This window comes from Schistocerca serialis, chromosome 1 (assembly GCF_023864345.2).
Source record: "Schistocerca serialis cubense isolate TAMUIC-IGC-003099 chromosome 1, iqSchSeri2.2, whole genome shotgun sequence".
Lineage (NCBI taxonomy): Eukaryota > Metazoa > Arthropoda > Insecta > Orthoptera > Acrididae > Schistocerca > Schistocerca serialis.
Window position 1 is genome coordinate 476739825 of NC_064638.1, and position 25214 is coordinate 476765038.

At 39.4% G+C, this 25214-nt stretch overlaps 1 protein-coding gene across 1 annotated transcript in view; it reads right to left on the reverse strand.

The window, feature by feature from the left end:
- Positions 1 to 24473, reverse strand: part of LOC126473589 (actin-binding protein IPP) — a 61113-nt gene extending 36640 nt beyond the window's left edge. Inside the window, exons 1-6 of the mRNA XM_050100738.1 lie at positions 24035 to 24473; positions 23678 to 23913; positions 23455 to 23599; positions 22878 to 23016; positions 14169 to 14334; positions 71 to 220 (exon numbers count right to left, since the gene is read on the reverse strand). Coding sequence (XP_049956695.1) covers positions 71 to 220; positions 14169 to 14334; positions 22878 to 23016; positions 23455 to 23599; positions 23678 to 23913; positions 24035 to 24059 — 861 coding nt within the window. The 5' untranslated portion in view covers positions 24060 to 24473. The remainder of the gene's footprint in view (positions 1 to 70; positions 221 to 14168; positions 14335 to 22877; positions 23017 to 23454; positions 23600 to 23677; positions 23914 to 24034) is intronic.
- Positions 24474 to 25214: the final 741 nt, after the last annotated feature.

The window sequence follows — 25214 nt, forward strand, 5'->3', positions numbered from 1 at the left end:
AATTTGTCACTGCACTTTTCTCTACATTATTTGTAAAAATACTATAACAAAGTAGATTAAAATTGTTTACCTCTAAGCTGCTGTCAGTGCACTCTGAAATAGCACGATCTAGAAGACACAGGGAAAGCAGTGGGAGGCGCACTTTAGACAATATCTCAAACACGTAACATCGTCGCTGTACAACATCATGCATGATCCAGCGCATTGCAGCTTGAAATACCTACATAAGAAAAAGTACACTTCTATAAACATTTTATGCCCTCTTCAGGTATATGATCATGGGATTCACAGACAATCTTTTTTCTTGACTTCAATCTGCCTCGTGAGTATTTATCTGCAATTACTCCAAATAACAACAATATTGATTAATATTGTACTTTTTCAGAAGCTTTGAAAGCTAGGAATATTATTTACTAAGTTTAAGTATATACTCATACCTCTCAAATATCTTGAGGAGTGAGAAAACAGTGTGTTCACACTTATATGTTCCACAGATCCTGATTTCCAGAAGCATCTTCAAGGATAAATGTGATGGACAAAAGCAAAATGGAAAACTACTACAAATGGCATTTGTATATATCTCAACTATGGTCCATCAATGGTGAAAATGCTTTTTTTTTAAATCTCCACATATTATTTTCTATATCCATTTATGTATGCAGAAAATAATTAGCTTGCTCTGTACTCCATAAAGCCACTATGTCACAAAAAAACCTGCTGATTTGCTGTTTGTAAGCATGCTAGTGTTGGAAACTTAATTACATTGTAAGTACAGAAGCTTATTTTATTGTGTTTGAACAGCAGCATAAAAACTAGTGTGTGAATTTTGTGTAAGTGAGACCTGTAAATTTTTGGATTACCTATTCTACAGGCTGAATAGCTCATGGGTTTTTAAATTTAATTAAATGACAACAGTTATGGCAGTAACGGCAATGCATTTGAGAGATAGGTAAGCTATTGTATGATACAGATACATCTACCAATTAATTGTCTTACATAATTTGAGGAGATAGGATAACAACTCAATGATTATTGAGCTGCTGAGTCATCAACAGGAACACCAACAAGACTGAGAACATTGTTAGTTCTGCAATGTTCTCAGGCTTGTTTGTGTGTCTGTGCCAACTATATGGTTAGTTTTTATCTTTACTCCTTAGTCCTTTCAGGCTTTCTTTTTCATTTCTGGGAAGAAAATTATGTAATTTAGTGTCCAAGAAGAGCTTAATTAGAAATTTTTTCATATAACAGAAACCAAACTGGGCCATCGAAATATAACTTATGATTTGTCCAGTACAGAGGACGCTGTGACTTAAAGGTATAATACAGTTATCAGAATATTTTATTGCATACATTTAATCTCTAAATTTATTGTGACATCTGTTTTTCAGGGAGTGGAATGTTTAAATAATATTCTTATAAAATACTTATGAAAATTTAATCTTTCCTCGCTCCTCCCCTTTTCTGCTCTGTTTTCCCCACCTCCCTGCCCCACAGCCTCCCGACACTGCACCTGTTGGCAGTCTAGTCCCTGAACACTCGGCCAAACAGTGCTCCTCTCTCCCCCCACCCATACACTGCTATCCCTTCCTCTTTCCCTTCCCCATCCCCTCCAGATTGCTGTGTCCATTCCATGTGACAGCTGCATTCTGTTCTGAGCTGCCAAAGTTGGTGGTCATGTGTGTGTGAGGGGTGCTATCTTGTATGAATGAATGGTGTGTGTTTCTCTTTTTTTCTAGCTAAGGCTGTGGTTGAAAGCTAATGTGCATGTGTCTTTTAATTGTGTATGTCTGCGAATTAATGTGTCATCTTTAAAGAAAGTAGCAATCTGTCGTTTCCTTACATTGTTAGTGATGAAAATTTATAAGAAAAAGCTTTACAAAAGTGAAATTAAGCTGTGACACTTTGTTTTCATGCAAAGATTATTTTGTATGTAATTTTAGAAAGCAACTGTGCCCTCTTGCTATAGAGAGATAGAGCTTGAATTTGGCATATTGCATATGTGTTATAGCTCTCCGCCCAAGATTTTTACATCTAGATGCCCATTTCTGCTGCTCAAAGGATGGTAAATGGTCCATAGAATCATATCTCATATCCTCTACAGTTTCCATTCATTTCTACACTTTGCTTAAACATATTCTGGGGTAGCTTGATTACAAGGTCTGACTCTCTCCTTCATAGTCCACTTTCATGTCATAATCCACAATTCTGTGATACATTGATGGCAGTTGCATGGATCCAAAGTTTTCTCTTCAGGAAGACCAAGACATTTTACTGATAACCTCCTGCAAAAATACTCCTGGTTCATTTTTCTTTGTGTATGCTTCAGAATACGAAAATCAGGCCAATCATCATGATTATCTTCATCTCAACTTTCCTCCTTGACACAACCCAGTATCTGGGAAAGCTCGTCATAGCTGTCAGTCACTGAAGAAAAACTGTCATTACATCCAAGTTCTTCAATATTGAATGTGTCACTATTTTCCAGAATTTCTACACTCTCCTCCACAATGACTTTTTCTTCATAATTCCTGATCATTGCTGAAACAATGCCGTGGAGTTACCAACAACACACTATTGTAAATATGAGCGAAAACATTTCGAAACAACACACAAGCAAAACATTAATTGTCATACGAAACCAAAGTTGATGATGGTGTTAGACATTTTGTCCACAGTCGCTAACAATTTTTTGAGACTTTGCCATGGGAACCGTAATTTTGCTAACTTCTTGTTGATGTTGTTGTGGTCTTCAGTCCAGAGATTGGTTTGACACAGCCCTCCATGCTACTCTATCCTGGGCAAGCTTCTTCATCCCCAAGTAACTACTGCAACCTACATCCTTCTGAATCTGCTTCGTGTATTCATCCCTTGGCCCCTCTACAACTTTTACCCTCCACACTGATACTAAATTGGTGATCCCTTGATACCTCAGAACATGTCCTACCAACTGATCCCTTCTTCTAGTCAAGTGGTGCACAAATTCTTCTCCCCAATTCTATTCAGTACCTCCTCATTAGTTACGTGATGTACCCATCTAATCTTCAGCATTCTTCTGTAGCACCGAATTTCGAAAGCTTCTATTCTATTATTGTCTAAACTATTTATCATCCATGTTTCACTTCCATACATGGCTACACTCCATACAAATACTGTCAGAAATGATTTCCTGACTATCAGCTGATTTAATTTGACTACATTCCATTACCCTCGTTTTGCTTTTGTTGATATTCATCTTGTATCCTCCTTTCAAGACACTGTCCATTCCGTTTAACTGCTCTTCCAGGTCGCCGTCTCTGACAGAATTACAATGTCATCGGCGAACCTCAAAATTTTAATTTCTTCTCCATGAATTTTAATTCTTACTCCAAATTTTTCTTTTGTTTCCTTTACTGCTTGCTCAATATACAGATTGAATAACATCGAGGATAGGCTACAACCCTGTCTCACTCCCTTCCCAACCATTGCTTCCCTTTCATGGCCCTCGACTCTTTATAACAGCCATCTGGTTTCTGTACAAATTGTAAACAGCCATTCGTTCCCTGTCTTTGACCCCTGCCACCTTCAGAATTTGAAAGAGAATATTCCTATCAACAATGTCAAAATCTTTCTCTACATCTACACAAGCAAGAAACATAGGTTTGCCTTTCCTTAATCTATCTTCTAAGATAAGTTGTAGTGTCAGTATTTCCTCCCGTGTTCCAACATTTCTACAGAATCCAAATTGATCTTCCCCATGGTTAGCTTCTACCAGTTTATCCATTTGTCTACAAATAATTCGTGTTAGTATTTTGCAGCCGTGACTTATTAAACTGATAGTTTGGTAATTTTCACACCTGTCAACATCTGCTTTCTTTGGGAGTGGAATTATTATATTCATCTTGAAGTCTAAGGGTATTTCGCTTGTCTCACCAGATGGTAAGAGTTTTTTCAGGGCTGGCTCTCCCAAGGCTATCAGTAGTTCTAATGAAATGTTGTCTACTCCTGGAGCCTTGTTTCAACTCAGATGTTTCAGTGCTCTGTCAAACTCATCACGCAATATCATATCTCCCATTTCATCTTCACCTACATCCTCTTCCATTTCCATGATATTGCTCTCATGTATATCACCCTTGTATAGACCCTCTATATACTCTTTCCACCTTTCTGCTTTCCCTTCTTTGCTTAGAACTGGTTTTCCATCTGAGCTCTTGATATTCATACATGTGATTCTCTTTTCTCCAAAGTCTCTTTAACTTTGCTGTAGGCTGTATCTATCTTACCCCTAGTGATATATGCCTCTATATCCTTACATTTGTCCGCTAGCCATCCTTGCTTAGCCATTTTCCACTTCCTGTCAGTCTCATTTTTGAGATGTTTGTATTCCTTTTGCCTGCTGCATTTACTGTATTTTCATATTTTCTCCTTTCATCAATTAAATTCAGTATCTCTTCTGTTACCAAGGATTACTACTAGTCCTCATCTTCTTACCTTCTTGATCCTCTGCTGCCTTCACTATTTCGTCTCTCAAAGCTACCCTTTCTTCATCTACTGTATTTCTTTCCCACATTCTTGTCAATCGTTCCATAATGGTCTCTCTGAAAGTCTCTTCAACCTGTGGTTCTTTCAGTTTATCCAGGTCCCTTCTCCTTAAATTCCCAACTTTTTGCAGTTTCTTCAGTTTTAGTCTACAGTCCATAACCAATAAATTGTGGTCAGAGTCCACATCTGCCCCTGGAAACATCTTACAATTTAAAACCTGGTTCCTAAATCTCTGTTTTGCCATTATATAATCTATCTGAAACCTTCCAGAGTCTCCAGGCCTCTTCAATGTATACAGCCTTCTTTCATGATTCTTAAACCAAGTGTTAGCTATGATCAAGTTATGCTCTGTGCAAAATTCTACCACGTTGCTTCTTCTTTCATTCCTTACTCCCATTCCATATTCACCTACTACTTTTCCTTCTCTTCCTTTTCGTACTATCGAGTTCCAGTTCACCACGACTATTAAATTTTCATCTCCCTCATTATCTGAATGATTTCTTTTATCTCATCATACTTTTCTTCAATCTCTTCATCATTTGCGGAGCTACTTGGTATATAAACTTGTACTACTGTGGTAGGTGTGGGCTTCGTGTCTATCTTGGCTACAATAATACGTTCATTATGCTGTTCATAGTAGCTTATCCACACTCCTATTTTTGTATTCATTATTAAACCTACTCCTGCATTATCCCTATTTGATTTTGTATTTATAACCCTGTATTCACTGGACCAACAGTTTTGTTCCTCCTGCCACCAAACTTCCCTAATTCCCACTACATGTAACTTTAACCTATCCATTTTCCTTTTTAAATTTTCAAATCTACCTGCCTGATTAAGGGATCTGACATTTCACACTCCAATTCGTAGAATGCCATTTTTCTTTCTCCTGATAATGATGTCCTCCTGAGTAGTCCCCATCCAGAGATCCGAATGGGGGACTATTTTACCTCCAGAATATATTACCCAGGAGAATCATTTAACCATGCAGTAAAGCTGCATGCCCTCGGGAAAAATTACAGATGTAGTTTCCCCTTGCTTTCAGCTGTTCGCAGTACCAGCACATCAAGGCCATTTTGGTTAATGTTACAATGCCAGATCAGTCAATCACCCAGACTGTTGCGCCTGCAACTACTGAAAAGGCTGCTGCCCCTCTCCAGGAACCACCCGTTTGTCTGGCCTCTCAACAGATACCCCTCCATTGTGGTTGCACCTACAGTATGGCTATCTTGTATCGCTGGGGCACGCAAGCCTCCCTACAAACAGTAGGGTCCATGGTTCATGGGGGGGGTTTGCAAATTTATGATTCTAAATGGTTTTGAAATTATTGAAATAATTTGCTAACTTATGATTCTAAATGGTTTTGAAATTATTGAAACCTCTTTCAACAGGAAAGAATACCAGACTTTCACTGAACATTTAGAAAAAGATGTGCAGAATTCTAAAATCTACGTGGTCACATTCAGCCACAATCTTTGCACAACCAACACTTTGTGCACATCATGGAAGTTCAAACATCGCTGAACGGGTGGCAGAAGCATGCAGACGTTTGGAAGAGAATGTCCACTACAAAGTATGCTTTGCCCAGGGCCTTACAAAACTTTCAGAAAGTGTATATCAACTGAAAGCGAAATCACCCACTACAGTGGACAAATACGTTGAAAAATTAAATTATTTATATTTCACCAAGGGCATTCCATTCCCATATTAATTCAATACCTCATCCACAGACGTCACATATCTATTGTACAATCTTGGCACTCATCATCTAGAATCTAATGCAAGCAGTATTTCCAGAAAACTAAAAAAAGTTGTATAAAATGTGATTAAACATTTGCTTCCTAATTTAAATGTAGTTCCAGCACTGATAATAATTGGTGAAATTAAATAGAAAATTAAAAAGGAAGAACCACTGGAAACCTTCAAACCAGGGTATTACATTTGGTGATTATTTACACTACCATCACAACAGATGGCTTACTGGAAGTCCTGATCTTAGCCACTGGGACTAATGAAGTTATATTTTTCGGGAAGACCTTGTTATGGAATTGTATAGCTATGACCTATGTTAACATTTCTTACATTTACTCAAGTGGGTGCCCAATTGCTGTCAACAACAAGCTAAATTTCTAGAACTGAAGTTCACACTGCACATCAGCCTTGAGACGGGAACTAATGGTGAGCTAGCGCAATCATCTGCAATCCCAGTGGAGCCCACCAATGTGACTTAATGGATCCCCCCCTCCACAACCTGTTCTTGCTGTGAGATGTTCTAAGATTCTACAAAGAGCAGTCTTTTGTTTAAGGGTTGTACAGTAGATTATGGTTGAAGAGACGCTAACCTAGCTGCCAGGTCAGAATAGAATTTTATGGGGATTCCATCAGATGGGAGAGCTTTGTTCAGTTTTAGTGTTTCAGCTGTTTCTCAACGCCAAGGACACTAATCTTCTTCAGTGAAACAAGTTTGGAAAAATGGAATTAAGTTTTCTGACCTTATCTTTAACATCCTCAGCCTTGAAGCCACTGTGGTCACCAGAGGTCTGGACAGATGGCTTTCAGCTGTTCGTTTATACCTTAAAATCACACATAATCAATAAGAATCTCCTCTGCCCATGTGGAGGTAAGAGGCAATTGTGTCTTTTGAGTAAACAAAGTTTCAGAAATGTATCTTCCTTTGTTGTTGAAAACTGCCATGAACAATTACCTGGAATCTTTTCTATTCCTTCAGTTTCCTGCAATGATTAAACCAGCTTCTGTGTGTTTGAAAATGATAGATGATATGCTTCACAGCTCGGTACTCATCCTTGATATGACATCATTCCATGGCCAAGTCATTTATCAAGTTGTCCACAGACAGTTCTTTTCAGTCCTGAAATCATCCTGACATCAGTTCATGCCAGTCTCTGTCAAATATCTACCTCTGTCACTGTTCTCATCCTGCCCAATGTTACATCAACACAGCAGCTTTTTCACTTCGTCCTTCCCCCACTTGAGTTATGGTAGGCTTATAGGTCATCCACACTATTCATACTAACGGTCTCTCTCACTCTTGTACTCATCAAGCTCTTCTTCCCTGGTATGTTCATGGGAATCATGCAACTACTGCTGCTTGCATCTGAGTGAGCTTTCTTTGGCACCATATTCCTACCGCATTCCCTTATGTTCCATCTTTTCCTTAAGTCTAATCATTCCTTTTCTTTCACCTTTTCTATTCCCTCATCTATTCCATGTTCACCCCACCTACACATATATGCATGCAAAAAATTGAACTACTTACATGTCTTTTACATGAATGTCATGTGCTTTACTCAGTGTCTTCACTATCCACAGTCAGTTGTTTATTTTAAGTAACAAATTAAATGCCTAACCACAGCACAAAGTACCAAAGCCTTTGAATAAAGCTCAAAAACATGATTCCAACACTGGCCTTTGAAGGAGACTGGTGGCGTTGATAACTTAAATAAATCTTTGAATTCATGTTAAGGGTCACATTTTATTTTATCTCAAGAGATAGGTTTATACGTCTGACCATGGCTGTAAAGCCACAACCGATTACTGATTCAAATCAAATGTGACTGTTAATACTTTATGATTAAAGGACACCACTCACCAATACGCAGAAGTGTTGAGTTTGTTGACAGGCACACACAAAATTTTTTAGATTTTATCCTTTGACAAACTAGAGTAAAACAAAAAACACATACATCTAAGCCCCTGCATGGTGCAAGCTAGACTCACAGTGCCAATGTCTTTTTGCAGCAGGTAGACTGGTTGTGGAGGGGGTGGTGTTGGGTGGGGTAGGTGGAGGGAGGAGTAGGCAGAAAGCAGGGAGACAGACTGGGAGTGGCTGGTTAGTGGCAAGGAGGGAGGCAGCCCATTAGCTGGCTAGGAATGGGGGATGGAGAGGTAGCAGGTATATGGACAGCTGGTGAGAAGCAGCATACACTGAAGGCAACGTGGGGACATGAATTGATAGGGGGTGACAGGATGGAGGAAGGGGAAAGTGTCGAGTGGAGGGTGTGGGAACAATGGGTTACCTTAGACTGAAGCCAGGACAATTGCGGTAGAGGATGATGTGTTGTAAAGATACCTCTCATCTGCGTATTTCACAGAGTAAGGTGGTGGAGGGAAGAATCCTGATGGCTTGGGCTGTGAAGCAGCCACTGAAATTGAGCATGTTGGGCTAAGCAGCATGTTGTGCCACTGGGTGGTCAACTTTGTTCTTGACATCAGGTTGGCAGTGGCGGACATTTGGTCAACAGTCATACCAACATACAAGGTTGCGCAGTGTTTGCAGTAGAGCTGGTATATACGATATAGCTGCTTTCACATGTAGCCTGGCCTCTTAAGGAGTAGGCTAAGCCTGTGACAGAACTGGTGTAGGAGATACTGGGTTGGTGGATTGGGCAGGTCTTGCACACTGGTCTGCCACAGGTATGTGGCATCTGTGGAAAAGGGTTGGAGGTGGGGCTGGCATAGGGATGGACTAAGATGTGTAGGTTGGGAGGGCGATGGAATACCACTTTACAAGGGATGGGAAGAATCTTGGATAAGCTGTCCCTCACTTCAGGGCAAGATGGGAGATAATCATTGTGCACTTCACAAAACAAAAAAAGTAGTATCGTATGACTACAATATCAATGTGTCACCGTTGGAATCAATCAACTCGTCCAAATACCTGGGTGAAATGTAATGAACACACAGGCTCAGTCATCGGGAAAGTAGGTGATACACTTTGGCTTATTAGTAGAATACTGGGGAAGTGCAATAAGTCTACGAAGGAGATTGCTTACAAATCACTCATGCGACTGCTTCTAGAATACTGTTCAAGAGTGCGAGACCCCTACCAAATAGGACTACAGAGAAAGGCAGCAAAAATGATCACAGGTTCGTTTGACCCATCAGGTACTGAAGGAACTGAACTAGAAGGCTCTTGAAAATAAACACCTAGCCCAAGAAAGTCTATTAACAGAGTTTCAAGAAGTGGCTTTAAAAGATGTGTCTGGTAATTATTACAACCCCCTATGTATCACTCACATAGGTTTCATGAAGATAAGATTAGAATAGTTACTGCACTCACACCTTCCTGCACTCCATACATGAATGGAATGGAAAGAAACAATAATTGGTACAATGGGACGTACCATCTGCCATGCACTTCACAGAGGTTTGCAGAGGATAGCTATAGATGTAGATGTAAATCAAAGCCCTGGCGAAGGGCTGCTCCAGTCTGGGGTGACACTGGATGACAAGAGTCGCACTCCCTTGTAGATGATTCTTGTCGGTGGTGGAAGGATTGGCCATGCATCAGGATATAGCATGGGAAATATGTTTGTTGACTAGGTTTGGGAGGTATTGCCTGTCTGCGAAGGCCTGTGTGAAGTCTTTGGCAAGGAAGTTATCATCACTGCAGATGTGTCATCCAAGGGCGGCTAGGCTGTATGGGACAGATTTTTTGGTGTGCCATCCCTCATCATCTTCAAATAACTATTGCAACCTACATCCTTTTGAGTCTGCTTAATATATTCATTTCTTGGTCTCCCTCTATGATTTTTACCCCTGCACTTTCCTTCAATACTAAATTGGTGATCCTTTGATCTCTCAGAATGTGTCCTACCAACTGATATTTTCTTTTAATCAAGTTATGCCACAAATTCCTTCTCTCTCAATTCTCTTCAGCACCTCCTCATTATTATGTGATCCAACCATCTAATCTTCATTCCCAAACAAGGCTACACTTCAGACAAATACTTTCAGAAAGGACTTTGTAGGCCTTGAATCTGCCTTCAATTTTAACACATTTTGTCTTTTTCATAACGCGTTTCTTGTCATTGCCAGTCTACATCTTATATCCTCTCTACTTCAGCGATTATGTTATTTTACAGCCCAAATAGCAAAACTTATCTACTACTTCAAATGTCTCGTTTCCTTATCTAATCCCCTCAGCATCACCTGATTTAATTTGACTACATTTCATTACCCTTGTTTTGTTTTTGTTGATGTCCATCTTACATCTGCCTTTCAAGGCCCTGTCCTACTGCTCTTCCAAGTCCTTTGCCGCCCATGACGGAATTACAATCCCATACACAAGCTCAACATTTTTATTTATGCTCCCTGAACCTCTTACTTTCTTTTGCGGTTTGCTCAATGCATGGGTTAAAATAACACTGAGGATAGGTTACAACCTTGTCTCACTCACTTCTCAACGACTGCTTCCCTTTCATGCCCCTCGACTCTCATAGCTGCTGCCTGGTTTCTCCCCAAGTTGCAAACTACTTTTCACTCCCTGTATTTTACCCCTGCTACCTTTAGAATTTCAAAGAGTGTATTCCAATCAACATTTTCAAAAGCTTTCTCTAAGTCTACAAATTCTATAACATCAGTTTGCCTTTCCTTAACCTATCCTGTAAAAGAAGCCATAGGGTCAATATCGCCCCCATGTGTTTCTACATTTCTCTGGAATCCAAACTGATCTTCCATGAGGTTGGCTTCTACTAGTTTTTGCATTCTTCTGTAAATAATTTGTGTTAATATTTTGCAACCATGACTTATTAAACTGATAGTTGGGTAATATTCACAACCTTCAGCACCTTCTTTCTATGGAATTGGAATTATGTTCTTCTTAAAGTCTGATGGTATTTCACCTGTCTCATATATCTTGCACACCAGGTGGAATAGTTTTGTCATGGTTGGCTCTCCCATGAATACCACTAAGTCTGAGGAAATGAAATCTGTTACAGGTGCCTTGTTTCAACTTAGGTCTTTCAGTGCTCCGTCAGATTCTTCTCACAGTATCTTATCTCCTATTTCATCTTAATCTATATCCTCCTAATTTTCTATAATACACCCCTCTACATACTTCTTCCACCTTTCAGTAGTTGGTTTTTATCTTTACCACAGCTATAAAAGCTCCTATAGACTTATATTTGTCCTCTAGCTATTCCTCCTTACCCATTTTGCACTTTCCCATTTTGCACTTTTCGTCAATCTCATTTTTTAGATGCTTGTATTTCCTTTTGTCTGCTTCGTTTACTGCATTTTTCTATTTTCTCTTTTTATCAGTTAAATCCAATATCTTTTGCGATATCCAAGGATTTCTACTAAGCCTTGTCCATTTCATCTCTCAAAGCTACCCATTCGTCTTTTACTGTATTCCTTTACCCTATTGAAGTCATTCGTCACCTACAGCTCACTCTGGAACTCTCAACAACCTCTGGTTCTTTCAATTTAACCAGGTCCAATCTTCCTAATTTCCTAATTTTTTGCAATTTCGACATCTGTCACTGGAAATATCTTACAGTTTAAAACCTGGTTCCAAAATCTCGGTCTTACATGCGATTCCTCACATACTGGCAACACAAAGATGTCTCTCATAAAATTTCGTCCTGTACATATTTCGAGCAGTAAATTAACATTAAAAAGTGGCAATCTGGCAGCACTTAATCACATCTATGGTAACTGCCTCTGTCAGCAGATAAGGGCAGTGCTGTGCAGTTGGTGCAGTGGATAACATTTTAGATTAGCATGCAGGAGGTCGAGGGTTCAATTCTGGGTTGAGGTTTACTCGCTTTTATTTGCTAAAAGTAGTCTGCATGGTACGATATCTGGCGTCTTAATAGTGATTACAGTGGGCCTTCTACAAAACATTTGCAGTTACGAACTACAAACACAGAAATGGAATACAATTGTTTTCACTGGTCAACTTTTAAAGAAGCCTTTTGCATGTCATGGACCAAATTGTTTTGCGCCACTGCACCTACTAAATTCCAAACCTGTTTTCTGTGTAACCTCCCTCAATGGTTCAATCGAAATTATTTGCAAACCAGTTTGCTAGCCCTACTGGTGATGTAAGGCTCTACTGAAATGCAATGGTCCTGAATGTGCCAAGAATACTATTTGGTATTAATTGATGGGACCATTGGATAAGGGTACACACAAAACAAGTTTGGAATCTTGTGGATGCTGCGATGTAAAACAATTTGCATCCACGGCACATGAAAGGTTTCTTTAAAAGCTGGCCAATGAAAATGACTGTATTTTCATTTCTGTGTTAGTAGTACATAACTGCGAATGTTTTGTAGCTGACCCACTATAATCACAGTACAATGATAAAAGATGCCAGATACCACACTACACAGACCACTTTTAACAAATAAAAACAAATAAGCCTCGACTCAGAATCGAACCCTCGACCTCCTGCATGTTAACCCAAAATGCTAGCCATTGCACTAACTGCACAGCACTACTGCTACATCCTGACAGCAGTACTTACTGTACACATGATTGTAGTGTTAACAGATTGCCCATCTTTAACGTCCATTTACTATTCATAATATGCACAGGACGAAATTGTATTGCTAGGATTTGAGGAAACATGCTGTGAAGTCTGAATGTGACAATTTTTCTTTGCTCCACACAATCAGTCTGATATCTTCTAATGTCTCCACATGTCCTATACGCACATGACCTCTTTTCATGATTGTTAGACCAAGTATTAGCAATATTTAAAATTAGACTGTGTGTAAAATTCTACCACGCAGTTTGCTCTTTCATTCCATTCCCCTAGTCCTTATTCAATCTACTAACTTTACTTCTCTTCCTTTTCTTACTACTGAATTCCAGTTCCCCATCACAATTAAATTTTTCTCTCCCTTAACTATCTGAATAATTTCTTTTATCTCAGCACACATTTTTTCAAGTACTTCATCATCTGTGGAGCTCGGTGACATACAAACTTGTACTACTGTGTCAGATGTGGACTTAGTATCTATCTTGGCTATGATAATGCGTTCACTAATATTGTTCATAGTAGCTTACCTGCATTCCTATTTTTATATTTATTATTAGATCTACTATTGCATATATTCCCCATTTGCTTTTTATTTATAATCCTGTACTCATCTGACCAAAAGTCCTGTTCGTTTTGCCAACTTCACCAATTCTCATTACACCTAACTTCGACCTATCTGTTTACCTTTTGAAACTTTCTAACCTACCTGCCTGATTAAAAGATCCAACATCCATGCCCCAACCCACAGAACACCAGTTTTGTTTTTCCTGATGACATCATCTTCCTAAGAAGCCACCGCCTGTAGATCCGAATGGGGGACTATTTTGCTTCTAGAATATTTTACCCAAATGGATGCCATGATTATTTATCTATACAGTAAATCTGCATGCCCTTGGGAAAAATAATGGCTGTAGTTTCCCGTTACTTTCAGCTGTTCGCAATACCAGCACAGTAAGACAATGTTGACTGATGTTACAAGGCCACATGAGTCAATCGTCAAGACTACTGCCCCTGCAAATACTGAAGAGGCTGCTGCCCCTCTTCAGGAGCCAAACTTTTGTAAGACCTCTCAACAGATGTCCAGCCACTGTGGTTGCATCTATGGTACATCTATTTGTATCATTCAGTATCACAGCAAGGTCCATGGATCATGGGAGAGGGAGAGAGGGTATGGAGAGGGGAGAAGGGGGGGGGGGGGGGATGTGACTAAGACTGTGAATTGCCCGATTTGCATTATTCAAACTAATTTACGAGGAAAACTGTTCCTTGCAGCTCCTTAACATATGATACATGAATAAGGTGACTGAAATGCACTGTGATTTTGTGAATTTTCTTTAAGAGCATTCTTGATTAGGCCTACCTGGAATTCTGTGTCAACTCTTAAAAGTTCACTGGACAAGAACTTTATCAGATCTTCTTTTGGTAGTTCAGCAAATTCCTCTTCACAGCACACTTGTGGGAAATGACACTGAATAAAATCTACTGCAAACCTGGTCAGTTCCTCAAAGCTGTGTCCTTCAGCAAACCTGTACATTACATAAGCACCATCAATTAAAAATGACAAAACAAACAGCATTATAAAATGATTAATAAACTGAAAAACAAGCCACATCAATGATACAGCGAAAAAACACACAATGATTAATACTGCATGCTGAGTATCTGGAACCAGGGTCCTTCTTCAAATCAACAAAGGAAAAGAAATTGAGTCAGAAGCAGCAGTGGCATGACAATGGACCAGAAAGTTTCACAGGTAGAGTGTTCAGCAAATTACCACTTTAGGAGAGCTAGATAGGTGTTTTGGAAGGTATTGCACATTTCAGGGGACTGTGAAGGGCAAGAAGTCAGAGTATAATGTGATTCACCCAGCCCAGGCTGGGATATTGAAGAGCGCATTCCTCTGAGGCTGGTTAACCAATGTTGTTGAATATTAGGAGTTTCTTACTTCTCACTACCTCACTCCAACCTCATTCTGATTTGGCTTATATGTTCATGGATCCTGATCCACATGGTTTCCCCAACAACCCCAAGTCTCTTCAAATCCATATGTAACATCTTATGCATGCTCTTGCACTTTATTCCTCCCATCTTCTTCTGTGTTGCAACACTCCTCCAATTATACCTGCTCCACTCTTTCATTCACCTGTTCTTCCTTTAACACCTGCTCCACCCAGGACAGGAACTTTAGCCAGCTTATGGACTCCCTCTCTGTCTTATAAAAAGTAGTAAATGATGTTAACAATAATCAATCCATTTTACTGATTGTTGAGCCTTATTGGTTGTGGATTATATTATTTTAAGAAATGACAGTAACCAGCCACTATTTATGTGCTTTTATTTATGCCAATAGCATTTCATGCATTTCATTATTATACCCGCTGAAGAGATGGGTAAAAGGCTGAAAAGGGCACTGGCATTAATACAAGTGCGTGGCAGATAGTAATGCCTCTGAATTTTTTACTCTTTTCTCAATATTGGATGACGTATTGCGCGTCTTGCATATTACTTGGGCAACTTTCCTGCTTTGCAGACACAAGTTGCAGCAACACTATGCTGCTAGAGGGCTCCTAATTTTAGCACGTAATGTGACAGAGGTGTAACGTAACTACGTCGGTGTGAGAGAGATCCTCAGAAAACTGAAAGTATAAATTCAAAGAGTTCATCCATAGACAGAGCAACCCTTCCTTCAGCATGACGAAGCCAGACTGCTCACAAGCATTGCGACATCTGCAATAATTGAATGCCTTGGGCTCACTGTTATCGATCATCCTTCATACAGTCCTGACTTGACCCATTCTGTTTCCAAAACTTAAAGAATAACTTCGAGGACTTCTCTTTGATAGTGATGAAGTGTGCAAGCAAAGGTGAGGTTGTGGCTGTGTCAGCAACGTCAAACATTCTACAGTGATGGCATCAACAAACTGATATCTCATTTGCATAAATTTGTTCGTCGCTGGGGTGAGTAGTTGAGAAATCAGAGTTTTCTTGTAAGAAATTCAGAGGTCATGAGCAAACACATGGTGCATCACTGGTGTAGGCAATTTTCTGTAGGTCCTCAAAGCATCCATACTGAAGAGGGCACTGGACAACCATCCGTCATCACTGACAACCCTGTGGACTGACATGGGAGTGCACTTTGGAGAACCATTATTCCCAATCTTGCGCCCGGTGATTTCCAAATTTCCTTGGACTTTATGACATTCCTGTCCTATGGTCAGCATTTTCACATGTCAAAAGGCTGGAGGTGACTGCCACATACTGTTTCCACTGACCTGCGGGAGACACGAATACAAAAGTTGCTCCCACAATACAGCAAGTGATCATTTACGGTAGTGATTATATCAAAAAATAGCTGAGACATTGCTATATCCGTTGCCAAAAGAGTTTTTATGCAACAGGTGTTTTCTTTAAAAAAAGAAAAGTAGGAAAAAAAAAGATCTGGATTACGCTCATACATCACACTCATGAGATAAATATGAAATCGTGTGTCAGGTCTTATAGTAAGCTGTTTATAGCTTTCTTGATCACATTAATTGTTAGGCATCAGATTTGACTTGAAACATCTGTGAGCTGCATACCTGTTGTTTTTAATTTCATGTTATTCAATTGTCAGTCAATAAGCAAGTGTTTTTTCTTGCCCCAGCTGTATGTACAAGAGCATGACTGTCATAGAGAGCCATGACCTTATCAGTAAGTTCATGAATTGTGGGCTTTGTGGCAATTTGTTGTCACTTAGTTTCTATGCAGTCTGCTATTAGAACACCACAATCTATATGTTTAATGTTTCTAAAAATTATGTTGCATGCTCTGAGCTTTGTGTAGCTGTGAGAGTACACCACAAATATTATGTCAGGTGCTGAGAGGCCCAGAGCCAATCTCTAACCAATATCTCTTTTTTAGTCAATCTTTTTCATTGCAGTTAACATCTTTGTGGACGTTACCACCAATCACATGGTGTGTGGGTTCTAGGCAAAGAATACTTATACTGTCTGCAACCAAGTATTCTTCTCAGACATATTGTCTCCATAACTCCCTTCACAGTGACATGCCCATGTTGTCAATGAAGAGATGTCACCGTGTTGATCTTTTAGCTCTGTAGACTTATTTCCATGAACATAAATTCAACCTGGCTTTTTTCATTAGGATTCAACACATTTATGACTCTAGGTTGTATGTCCAAATGTATAAGCCCTTTACAGATGCACACCATCACCATTCTACTGTGGCCTGTCAAGTATAAGAAACTTATATCCTGGCAGGCAAACAGATTAGGAGAATATACTAGCTTCAGCCAAGTTTCAAGTAGGAAGCTCTGGTGAAATTTCAGTTGATGAAAAAGGTGACTCATTAATTTGTAATGCGCTCAAAACAACTGGCCATTACAATGTGCACATAATATCTTTTGCAAGTACATCTGAGGGGCTGGCAATGCTCCCGCCCCCTCCTGTTTTGTTTTTATTTGAACAGCAAAGCAAAGTCTTGTAGCTTCTAAGGTTTTATGTGAAATACTGAACTGTACGAACTGAGCCAGGTAACGATTTAATGATAATCATTTAACTTTAACATCTACTGGTATAAATACTGGACACAACGGCTTACTGGTTACTTACCAGACTGGAGTTCTATCCCAAGTCAATTCTAGGATTTTTATCTGTCACTAAACACATTTTTGATACCTGGTAATGATTTTTTTAAGTGAAAAATGTTGAGTTGCACTGTGGGTCAGACTCTGTGAAAAACTGTAGGTTGCCATACAACCATCTACGTAAGATAGCTCAAAGTTTGGAAGAAGATAAGGGCATACCAACAGGACAGTGCCTAGTAAAGCATGGTAGTGTTATAACCAACTTTCAGATTGATCACACCTATGCTTTCCAGTTATTTGTATAGTCTGACAGAGGGTGGTGGGGAGGACACACAAAAAAATTTGCATATCTCGCCAATGTAAGGTGCAGTTCATTTATCTACTTTAGTAACAACAAAATTGAAACCTATGGTATACTGTGTCTGCACCAAATACAGAGTGGCTACTACTATGATATGGAGATGGAACTGATAACACTTCCTACCTTTGTGCTATTAAGGTAAAAATCATTTGCCTATTATTCTGTAATATTTTAACATTTGCAGGTGTTCATCACAGTTCACACAATCAAAAATCATAGCTAAATCATGTCTGTCAAGCTAAATAAAGCCTCTTCAGTTGACAACCCTTTTTGCAATCCAATCTGTTTGCTGCTGAGGACGATTTTTGTGCACTTTATGTTCACAAATTCTATTCAAAATGACCTTATTAAGAATGGTGATGATAATCAAAAGGATCAGTACTTCTTTAAAGTTGGATTGGTATCAGCATATGTGTGTCTGACCTTAGAAAATACTAATATGAAGGGATTTTAATTACAGCTAGGCCATAATAATTGACCTTTCAAGTTTGGCTGTAATAATTGACCTTTCAAGTTTGGCTGTCAGTACTGGCAGGAAGCATGGCTTGACCCCACATTAGGACTGCCAAGATGAGAGGAGCAGAGAGGGGAAAAGAGGGAAAGTCAGTGTCGCCTGCTTCCTGCAATACTGGTAGCATTACACTTAAAAGTGTGTACAGTAACACTTAGCGTCTAGGAGAAGCTTGACGTTGCAATAAAAAGGTCAGCTTATTGTGGTCGAACTGTACTTAAAGAACTTAGAATATTATAAAGCTCAGCTCAACAACAACAGGTTACTTTTTTATTGACATCATCATAATCACTAGTTCATTTCTATCGCAAACAGTACTTGCATTAAATTTACTTCCAAACACTGTAACACTGTTGCTGAATAAGCTTCAATTCATAACAAGCTCATTTACGATGTATGATGTTCACCAATGAAGGACAAAACGGAAAGAAAAATATTGCAGAATAATATTTTTATGCAAAAATTTATTTCAATTCACAATAACAACATAAAAGTTTCTGCAGCAAAACTAACTTTATCGATATACAAAACACAGTACAAATATGGCAAGGAAAGTTTTTACTTAAGAAGTAACTTACTGAATGGTAGAAATTTGAGTTGTCAACAGACACAAAAGTAAGAACGAAAACTTTTCTAGCTTTTGGATGAATCCATTAACAAGCAACAGGATGCACATGCACATGTGGGTTGGGGAAGGGTAGCTGATGGTTTGAAGGAGGCAGTTGGTGTGTGGAATGCAGATTGGGATGGTGTGACAGGACAGAGGACAGGGAGACTGTAGGATAGAGGGTGTGGGTGCAGTGGTTAATGGAGATCGAGGCTAGGAGGTTTACGAGAGTGAAGGATATGTTGCAAGAATAGCCCGTGTTTGTCTAGTTCAGAAAAGCATGGATTGTCAAGCAGCCACTGAATATGAGCATGTTGTGCTCCGTAACGTGTTCCACCACTGGGTGCCAACTACGTTCTTGCCCACAGTTTTGTGGTCGCAACTCATTCTTGTGGACAGCTGGTTGGTGGTCATACTCACATAAAATGCCGTGCAGAAATTTCACAGAGCTGGTATATGACACGGCTGATTTCACAGGTGGCCCTGCCTCTGACAGGATAGGACTGATGTAAGATGTGCTGGGTGGGTGAATAGGACAGGTATTGTATCTAGATCTTCCACAGTGATATGATACCTTTGCCAAGGGGCTGGGAGTCGGTTTGGCACAGGGTTGACCAGGCTGTTGTGTGGGTTGGGTAGGATGTCCCTTATTTCTGCGCATGATGACACATAGCTGAAGCTCTGACAAAGGACACTGTTCAGTTGTTCCTGTCTGAGTTGGTATCTGGTGATAAGGGAGGTACTCCTTTCCATCTGGTTCTTGGGGTGGTGGGAGTACTGTGATTGTGTGAGGCATTGCTGCCAACCTTGAGAAGGGGCTCTCAGTAATTGTATGACAAATACGTTAGGGGAAGGGATCATTCTGAGGTCTTCCCCCAGAAAATGATAAAAATTACAAGCCTGATTAAGTACTATATTTTAGATACTCTCTGTCCTAAATAAAGAAGATTTTTCAGGAATAAAAACAATTGTAAATAAAACAATCAACATTATCATTTGGGTTACGATTATCTTTACAAAATTGTTACCAGTTGCCGAAGGAACGAAGAAGTTGCATAATTTGACAAAATTAATACAAAATCCTTAGAAGCTAGCACTATGTATACAGTGTTTTTGAATTCTAAAAGGAAGAATAAAGCCACTGAACAATCAGTCACAAAATTACAGAAATTGTCATTGGTCTATAATAATTTACTTCTGGCACAATGAAAAAAAAATTAAAGGAGATCTCCATTATTATAATAATGTGGTGTGTGTTATTAACTATTGATAAATGGATGAACTGTGCAGTGTATGACATCACCTGGTTATAAAAGTGGCAACAATTTACAGAGGAATATCTTGAAACTTCCAACGTCATTTTCATTCGAAAGCAGCTTTATTCCTATACTTTAAGCTGATATGCACAGAAAGAAAAATGTTCATCACTCAGCATAATCTAAGTGAGCCATGGTAACGAAATCATTCACAGGCAGGTTTTACTGTGTGCTCAAAAAAGAACTCATTACAATCTATAAAACATTTTAGGAGCATACAATTAGCAAAATGTAAACAGTACCTGTTCCAATATTTTAAAAACATCACATTGTAAAATGCTTATTTCCATAATTTTTAGTAACTTCCTGTAACTCCAGAAATTTGGTGATAAATCCGTAACAATTATAGACAATCCATATACATGAGGATACGGCAAGAGAAATCTCTCTGAGGACTAGCTTGGGGGATAGTGCCTGTCTGTAAAGGCCTCAGTGAGAGTTTCAGCATAGTGGGCAAAGAAATGCATATATGCTGTCAGTTGGTGGTGCTAAGTGGGAGCAGAGTTGTTCACCCTGTGGCAGAACAAGCTGTTGACTATAGCATGTTTGAGTTCAGTAGCTGCTTCACAATCTGCACCATCTGGATCCTTCACCACAGCACCAGATTTTCTAAACTAAGGAGATGGGGGTTATTCTTGCAACAGATCCTTCATTCCCATAATTCTTCTGACTTCAGTCTCTGCTGATCCACTGCACCCACACTTTCTGCCTCTCCTTCCTCTGTCCCACCACCTTCTCCCAATCAGTTTCTCCACATCACCACCACCATTGTTCACCACATGAACTTTTCGGCACTGGTGCCTATGCACCCCTATTCTACGCACCTGCTGCCTCTCCCTTCTGCATTCCTGCGCTTCCCTTCAAGCCATAGGCCACCCTTTCCTAATGCCTGTCCCCACACCCTGCCTCTATCTCTCTCAACCCACCCTCTGTGTACTCCTATTTTCTCTCCCTCTCTCCCTACACGTGTGTGTGGGGGGAGGGGGGGGGGAGGAGGAGGGAGTATTAGGTCGGTGTGTCCTTTAGTTTTAAAAATATTCCTTCAACACCGAGGCCATTAATGACAACTGAGAAAATAAAAAAATCCTTGTTGAGGTCATTTACAAAAACATCATGAAATCTTAATTGTGAAGGCGTGGTCAGGATTTGAGTCCCACAGGTCACTGGAAGCATCCAATTCCACTCGTCTGCTTTGATGCGTGATCTAACAATGCTGTCATGTGCGACTTCACCATGGTACAGTGTTTTTGAGTTGGTTTGTATTTGTAGATGTTGGTTTGTAGATGTTGTGTTGTTATATTTGATTGTGCATTTTGCTGGTGGACACTGATGAGTGAAGTTGTTTGTGTAATGTGCAATATTGGGTCATTTGAGTTTTGGTAATCATTGTGTTAGTGTGGACTTGAAAGAGTGTGCTTTGTTTGCAGCGTGTTGTTATAATTCATTGGTTTCTGTGGGTTATGGGTTTGGCACTTTCATTAGATATGGTTAGTTTATTTTTTGTGGGTGATGGATATGACCAATAAGTTTGCAAGTTATTCTTTGCTTGCAGATTTGAACGAAGACATATTGTCAATCGTTAAGTTTTTACAGCCTTGCCGGTTGATTGCGGAGTATGTCTGTCATGTGTCCTGTTTATGGGCAGTGTATGGAGTTGACCGAAGTCCCAGCATTTTTGACCAGGGACCTAAATGTGTGAAGGTGCTGTTAGAGTAACATCTGGCAATCAATTTGGTGTGGAACCTGGATCAAGAAATCTAGGTTGTCTTGCTTACGTGTTATTTTTGTTAGAGTTCCTCTTTAAGTTCACGTGTCTATGACACCAGTGTAAGTGTGAGCACTGTGTTAGATAGACTTTCTTTTTTGCAGAGTTATGTTTGGAGTATTTAGTATAGTGGGAAGTTGAGTGGACCTGGGGTGGTATTTGAAACTGATGAGTCTGAATTTGGTAAGAAATAGTAGGGGAGGGGTGGTTTGCATGTTGGTTTGTATGTATAGTTTTTGTGTGTGTGTGTGTGTGGGGGCGGGGGGGGGGGGGGGGGGGGGGGGGAAGGGGGAGAGGAGTATACAACATTTTGGATTGTTGTAGTGAGAGGGAACTTGTGGGCCTATCAAGGAATACATTGAGGAGAGTAGTACTGTGATGTCAGATGCATTTTCGTCTTACAGGGGTTTGGGGAAGAGGAGTTATGAACATAAAGTGGTTACCTATAGCATTCAATTTAAGGATTATAACACTGGGGCTTGCACTAATACCATAGAGGGTTTTTAGAGGCCATTAAATCTGGAGTTGGAACAAGTGCTCTTCAAACCAGCAACCTCATTCACATGGGAAGTGCCGGTGAAAGTGTCCCCCTGAATTTATTTTTAATGTTTATTTTGCAGTGGGTAGGATTTATAGGTTGAGGGGCTTGGTTCTAGGGGTATGTTTCCAGTTTTTTGTTCCGCGCGCGTGTGTGTGTGTGTGTGTGTGTGTGTGTGTGTGTGTGTGTGTGTGTGTGTGTGTGTGTGTGTGTGTGTGTGTGTGTGTGTGATAAAAGACTCTGTCAAATGAGTACCTGCTCAATGCAATACGAAATAATGACATAAATGTAACAAACATACAAGTACTGAAGAGAGTATTAGATAAAATCGTTAGTAAAAAGTCATAAATTTCTTTTGAGAATCTTAAACAAGTGGTGAAACATACCTATAGATGCCAACAGCATTAGACGTGTGCAACTCCCTTTTCAGGAAATCTGTGCATCCTTGCACTACCTCTCGAAGCTGCAACATGTCAGCAGCTGCCATCAATTCCTGCACATTTTCTTGGCCAATGCTCACATCACCTGAAAAGATATATATCACTAAATTGTTAGTTCAAAGTGTTGTGTGTAAAACTTGTGGTCTAAAGTGGAATGAAGTGAAAAAGTAGAAAGTGAGAGCACCACTGCTGAGCTTTACACCATAAGTCAAGATAAGTAACAAATACCTAGCAGGTAGCTTGCAACAGACTTGATGTACTTTAAGCATGTATATATCTGTTACATCAAATGTTCTAGTGTGTGAACTTACTGCACAATATAATGTAAAAGCATATTTCTTTAGTAGAACACACATCTTTCCACCAGTGACTGACAAAATAGGAAGGTCTGAAGAAGCTTATGATAATGCATGATAATCACCTTATTCAGCTCATGCCAAAAGAAAGGTCTCGTATAATTTAAACAATATGGCACAGTGCATGTAAACTATATTGCTCAAACTGTCACTGTATCACAACACACCTGTGTAAATGAAGTCAATAAGTGTGTGTAGAATATTTGGTGAAACATCATGCAATTCAATGGTTTCTTGCTGCTCTTCAGATAATCCTGCAGTGAACATGGCTTGAAAGTATGGGCTACTAGCTGATAAAACAGCTCGATGAGCCTTAAAATGAAAATACACATCATAAACAACCAACGAAAGATACAGCTAAAGTCAATTTTGCTTCAATTGTAAGCCTACCTTCAACACTTTTCCCCCTGCCACAATTGAAATATCACAGAATCTACTATTTTGCCGCAGAAAATTGAGATTGAGCAACACTTTCTTTGCATAATCATTGCTACAATGATATTTATTGGTATTTGGCATGTCTTGAGATGCATTGTTTTCAAATGGCGATACTTTTAAATGTATCTGGCTGCTGGACCCTGCTGTCAAATCATTCGGTTTACTGCTCTTCAGCGGGGGCATTGTTGCTGTATCCATCAAACACAAAACAGAATCAACGTAAACTCCAAATCTTCCCTGTTCATACTAGCTGTGATCTGTAATATTTTTGCTTATTCACATTATATAGTTTCTGTTACGATACTCTACCATAGCAATACCATACACAACTCATGTTTACAGGAACAGTTGCTAGATGAAATGCGACACTACGTTATACTATTTTATTGTTGTACGCTCGTCATTCGCCTGATGTCAAACAGCTGACTAGTGTCAATCACATTTAGGTCAAGCTTCAAAGGATATGTAAACTATTTTGTTTTGATTTAAACCTCTAGCTTTATTTTAATTCAAATCCTGCAGAAACTAATTTTATACTAAAAATGTAAAGGCGTTAGCGTTCCACATGAAAACAAAATCTGACACGGTACATTAAACATTCATAGACTTCAGATACACTTATACATGGAGATCGCCAGAGAGACACAAAATAAACACAAAGAAAGCAGAGTGTTGCGCTCCACTCAGCCATCTAATAAAAAATTTAAAAACATTGTTATTGAATAATTCTTGGCGTTTTGAAGTCGTGTGTTGCTATTACGAAAAGGTGTTGCTCAGACAAGTAGGGCCTTTAATGTTCTAACAAGGCATCGATATGAACCGATTCAATGAAGACTGAAACAGAATAATGACGTTGTTCATAAACATAAAAGTTAGCACGATTCAAAAAGAGGAAAAAAAGGGAGCATTTTAGCGAGTCCAACACCAAAACGAGAATATTATTTGTTCCGCAATAACATTTACTCTACAAGTATTACAAAGAGCGGTCTACCCTGTTTTTACAATGGCATCAATTTGATGGTTTTTACTTTGCACCATTTGCTGAGACTGATTTGATCTTTCACCTTTCCCGAAAATGGCTCAATGTGAAACACTCTAAACGCTCGTAAAGGTCATATGCCACCAATTCGTTTTGAGAGACAGCTCTTGTAACGGCTTCTTGTGTATTGAATAGAACTTAAAACGATCATCCTTATGCAAAAAAGCAATATGTGCTGGAACAGAGTATGGTAATGACAAAAAAAATCATTGATGATATTAGCGTTTAACGCATCACATCACATGATATCTCAAAAAGTCCGCCAGTGTCGAAAAGAAAATTTGCAAACTATCACACTAAAAAACATTCAGAGCTACGTCTGTGCGCTGCCATACAAACAACATAAAGTGCATGGAAGGGACGCTTCTCGTCATGTAACATATCAGAAAATCTTCCAGTTCAGTTCTGAATTGGGCACGGGAAAATGACTGCTTAAATATCTTTGTAAAT